Consider the following 4,171-nt stretch of genomic DNA (forward strand, 5'->3'; position numbering starts at 1 on the left):
GACCTCCTGGCCTCTCACATTAATAGACCCATCAACATTTATCAATCTTTTCTTGATATTCTTTCCATCCTCGCCCAACACCGGATTGTCAATGGGTGCCGCTTGCCCCACGCTGCCTTGCCCGCTTACTGGTGCCTGCCCACGGCCACCTCTACCACCGCCTCCACCACCATCTCCTCTCCCGCCTCTCCCTCTTGCACCCATAGATCCACCTCCTCTCCCTGAACCCATCCAGCTCCCTCCTCTATCGCCTCCACCTGCCCCAGATAGTTCATTAGTCCAGTGTAGCCAATCTCCCCACTCGCACGAAGCAGGTTCATGTATGCCATCACCACATTCTTCCACTACATGCCCCATACGTCCACAGAAAAACAAAAATCTGGGAGCTTCTCATATCTAACTGGATACTTCTTCCTCTCTTTCAATGTGATTGGCACAAATCTCACCAAAGGTTCATCCACGTTCACGAAAACTCTTACTCGAAGATGACTAGAAGGGTTAATCCTTCCTTCATTAACAACCACTTAAAGGGAGGCTTTCCCACCTTCTTTGCCACCTTCTCCGACAGCTCTTTCTTCCGTGTGAGGCCGTCCGGGAGGCCTTTAATACGTGCCCATAGCGGATACATGTCCAGTGCATACTCCGCCACATCGGTGAATCCATCATATTCAACAAGAACCATTGGATCCCTTCGAAACTGCCAAGGACCTCCCTCCATTACCCTCTTCCAGTCTCCAAAGCAGTGGCATTGAGCCAAGAACAGATTCGGCCCCTTGATGTTGAACGTGACTCCACTAATTCGAAAGGAAAATGAAAAAGAAAACTACCACACAAAAGCTCATTGTGGCTTCACTAATTCTCAAACCTCAACTTTTACTAAATTGAACAAATCGATTACACACTTTCAAGAATCATAATTCGCACATGTTGAACGGATCGCAAACGTACTATCGTTCGCGATCGATGTTCAACAGTTCAAGTAGCTATCCTTAGAAAAACGTTAAAAAAACAGTTCAAGTGGCTGTTACAATCATATTAGTTGTTCCTTTGGACGACCTGGAGCTTGACACCGTTCTTGAAGTTGGTGACGATGGAGAACTGCAGCTGCAGCGGGGACTCCATTCCGGGCGAGTGCCTGAAGACGTAGCGGCGGTAGAGGTGGATGACAGTGAGCTTGAGCTGCTGGAACGCGAACTTCTGCCCCGGGCACGCCCGCGGGCCGATGCCGAAGGGGATGTATGCGTAGGGGTGCCTGCGTTTGCACTCCTCGCTCTCCGGGTCGAAGCGCTCCGGCCGGAAAGCTTCGGGCTCCGGGAACTGCTTCGGGTCCCTCCCCAGCACCGCCGTCGCCAGCCACACCCACGTCCCCTTGGGCAGGAAATAGCCTCCGATCTCGACGTCAGCGGTCGCCTCCCTCGAGACCACCGGGGAGCCGGGAAAGTATCGCATCGTCTCCTTCAGCACCTGCTCCAGGTAGGGGAACCTGGTGCGGAGGTCGTCGGCGTCGGGCACCACGTCCTTGGGCCCGAACGCGTCGATCTCCTGGAGCAGCTTCTCCTCCACCTCCCGGTGCGCCGACACGAGGTAGACCAGGCTCGACAGCGTGAAGGACATGGTGCCGGAGCCCGCGAGCAGGTGCTCGTAGGTGAGCGCGCTGACGTAGTCCGGCGTGAAGAGCTTCCTCATGGCGTCGCTGGTGTCGATGCCGTTGAGGAGCACGGAGAGGAAGTTCTTCTGGCCCCGGTCGGCCTGCGCCGCCCGCTCCGCCACGATGGCGTCGAGCTCCCCGCTGAGCGCCGCGTTGGTCTCGTCCATCCGCCGGTCCATGGAGCCCGGCACGCGCAGCATCATCTGCCGCAGCGGCCTCTGAAGCGCCGGCAGGAAGGTGCCGACGAGCATGGACAGCGAGCCGGACAGGTCCATCTTGAGGGACGTGGTGGCGTACAGGTGCTTCTGGATGAAGTCGCGGGGCGCGTCATGGATGATCTTCTCGTTCTCGGCGTCGTCGGCGTCCTTGGTGAGGCCGAAGTCGACGCCGAATGCGGCCTGGCCGATGACGTCGTTGAAGAGCCTGATGGAGAGGTCGGAGAAGGTGATCTCCTCGCCGGGGCAGAACAGGCTGCCCGCCCGCTCGATGTAGGGCTGGATGGCCGGAATGAGGCTCGCCAGGTGCGACGGCTGGTAGATGGAGATGATCACGTTCCGCATCGCCTGCCATGTCAAGCCCCTGCACATACACGCGGTTAATTTATTAATGGGTGTGGCTAGGTCTGAGTCGACTAAGATTTAATCAAGTCTCAATCAAATGACATAACATGCAAAAAAGAGTAAGGCTCAAAGAAAAAACTGAAAAAAATCTCAATGTAAGATCTAATAGGATCGACTGAGACTTCGTTAATTATCAGTCGATTGAGACTTCGTTAATTATCAGTCGACTGAGACTTAGCAAGACTGTTTATTTACCATCACGTAACATAGACCAGGTGTGTTAATCTGTAGTATACGTACTTGGTGAAGAGGAGGCTCTTGTAGTGGATGGGCGAGCTAGCGATGGTGACCGGGACGCTCCTGTCGACGATGTTCTTGAACTTCTTGATGCCGGCCTCCCTGCACAGCTCCGGGTCGGCGATCACCACCAGCGGCTGCCTGCCCATGTAGAACCTGTAAATGGGCCCGTACTTCTTTGCGAGGACGCCGAACGCCTGCGAGCCATGCTTGTCCAGCAGCGGCAGGTGGCCGACGAGGCCGTATGCGAGCGGGCCGGGGACCCTGCGCAGGCGCCACGACGGCGCGTAGAAGTACACGGCGAACGCTCCGGCGGCCATGGCCACCACCGTGAACAGCATCGCCGGGAACGACGGTGGCGAAACCACTTGGCTCCACAGTAGTGCTGCTCCCGCCCCCTCCATTGTTGAGTTGCTTACCTAAGCTTGGTGAGTCTTATCCGGCCGTGGCCTCTTTCTTGGTTGGAGACAAATGGATGAAAAAGATGTGCTGGATCGCGTGGCCATGGGAGCACTTATATACACATACGGCGTAGTAAGTTGTGTGATTATTTTCTTTCCTTTATGATTGCCAAATTGGACTTTTCTCTTTGGGAGCATTCAGCCGATAAATGGCAATTTCGGGGAAAGAAACGCATGAAATTTTCCATGATCAGCTGCACGTGGCCGTAGAATAGAGAGAGAGCGATGCTCAAGTCATCGGGCCCTACGAATGCGGTCGTAACACGTCGTGACTCGTCAGTAAAGAGTGTTTTTTTTCTTTTATTCTATCATGCATGTGAGATTCGTCTGTCACATTTTTTGGTTTCTGGAAGCTTGTCTTGTTTAAGATCATTACGGAATGTCGAGTTGGTTTTATGTTTCAAGGTGTATCATCATATCTCGTTGTGTATTAGCAAATCTGCTGTGAAAGAAATGCACTATTAGAGCATCTCCATTGGGCCCTTCAAGACGCCCCCCAAGCCATTTTTCGAACGCTGACGGGCAAAAAATGCCTCACTCATACACCCAAGTCTTTATTTTTTACCAGATTTGAAAAAAATATAGCTCCGACGATCTCAGGCCACACCCAGCTCATCGGGAGGCACTTGGGGCCGCCGGTATTACTTTTTGCATGGCTAAACCCACGGGCCAGCCTCTCCCCCCTCCTCCCCCCTCCTTTCTCTGCAAGGCCACCGCATGCAAAACTATCTCTCCTCTTTCTCCCTCCTGCTGCATCCTGCTCCTCGCTCTGGCTAGAGCTTGCCGCCCCGCCTCCTCCGCCCCGCCCCGCCTCCTACACCCCGCCCCGCCTCCTCCCCGTGCTCGCTGGCCGCCCCGCCTCCTCCTCCGCCACGCCCCGCCTCCTCCTCCGCCACACCCCGCCCTGCCTCCTCCTCGCGCTCGCTGGCCACCCCAAGCTTGCCGCCCCGCCTCCTCCCAACGCCCGCCCCCTCGAGGCACTTGGGGACCGCGCGGGCGCGGGGGCCGCCGCCGTCGTGGCGTCCACCTGCGTGGAGCGCGCGTTGGTGCCGGCGGGGCTGGAGCTCGTCGTGCGTGGGCGGGACGGGCTGGCCAGGCCGGAGTGGGCGCTGGTCGGAGCTGGCGAGGCGGGGCCGTGGCTGGAGCGGGCAAGGCCAGGGCGGAGAAGGAGCGCGCGGTGGCCGGGCGGAGCGGCGCGGGCACAG

At 56.7% G+C, this 4,171-nt stretch overlaps 1 protein-coding gene across 1 annotated transcript; it reads right to left on the reverse strand.

The window, feature by feature from the left end:
- Nucleotides 1–871: 871 nt before the first annotated feature.
- On the reverse strand, nucleotides 872–2,968 carry LOC123083133 (cytochrome P450 711A1). Its single transcript, XM_044505259.1, has 2 exons — nucleotides 2,509–2,968; nucleotides 872–2,227 (listed from the first exon to the last, which is right to left on the reverse strand). Exons 1-2 carry the CDS (start codon nucleotides 2,907–2,909, stop codon nucleotides 1,036–1,038), a joined length of 1,593 nt encoding a protein of 530 aa, XP_044361194.1. The 5' UTR covers nucleotides 2,910–2,968; the 3' UTR covers nucleotides 872–1,035.
- Between the last annotated feature and the right edge of the window lie 1,203 nt (nucleotides 2,969–4,171).

Source organism: Triticum aestivum, chromosome 4A (assembly GCF_018294505.1).
Source record: "Triticum aestivum cultivar Chinese Spring chromosome 4A, IWGSC CS RefSeq v2.1, whole genome shotgun sequence".
Taxonomy (NCBI): Eukaryota; Viridiplantae; Streptophyta; class Magnoliopsida; order Poales; family Poaceae; genus Triticum; species Triticum aestivum.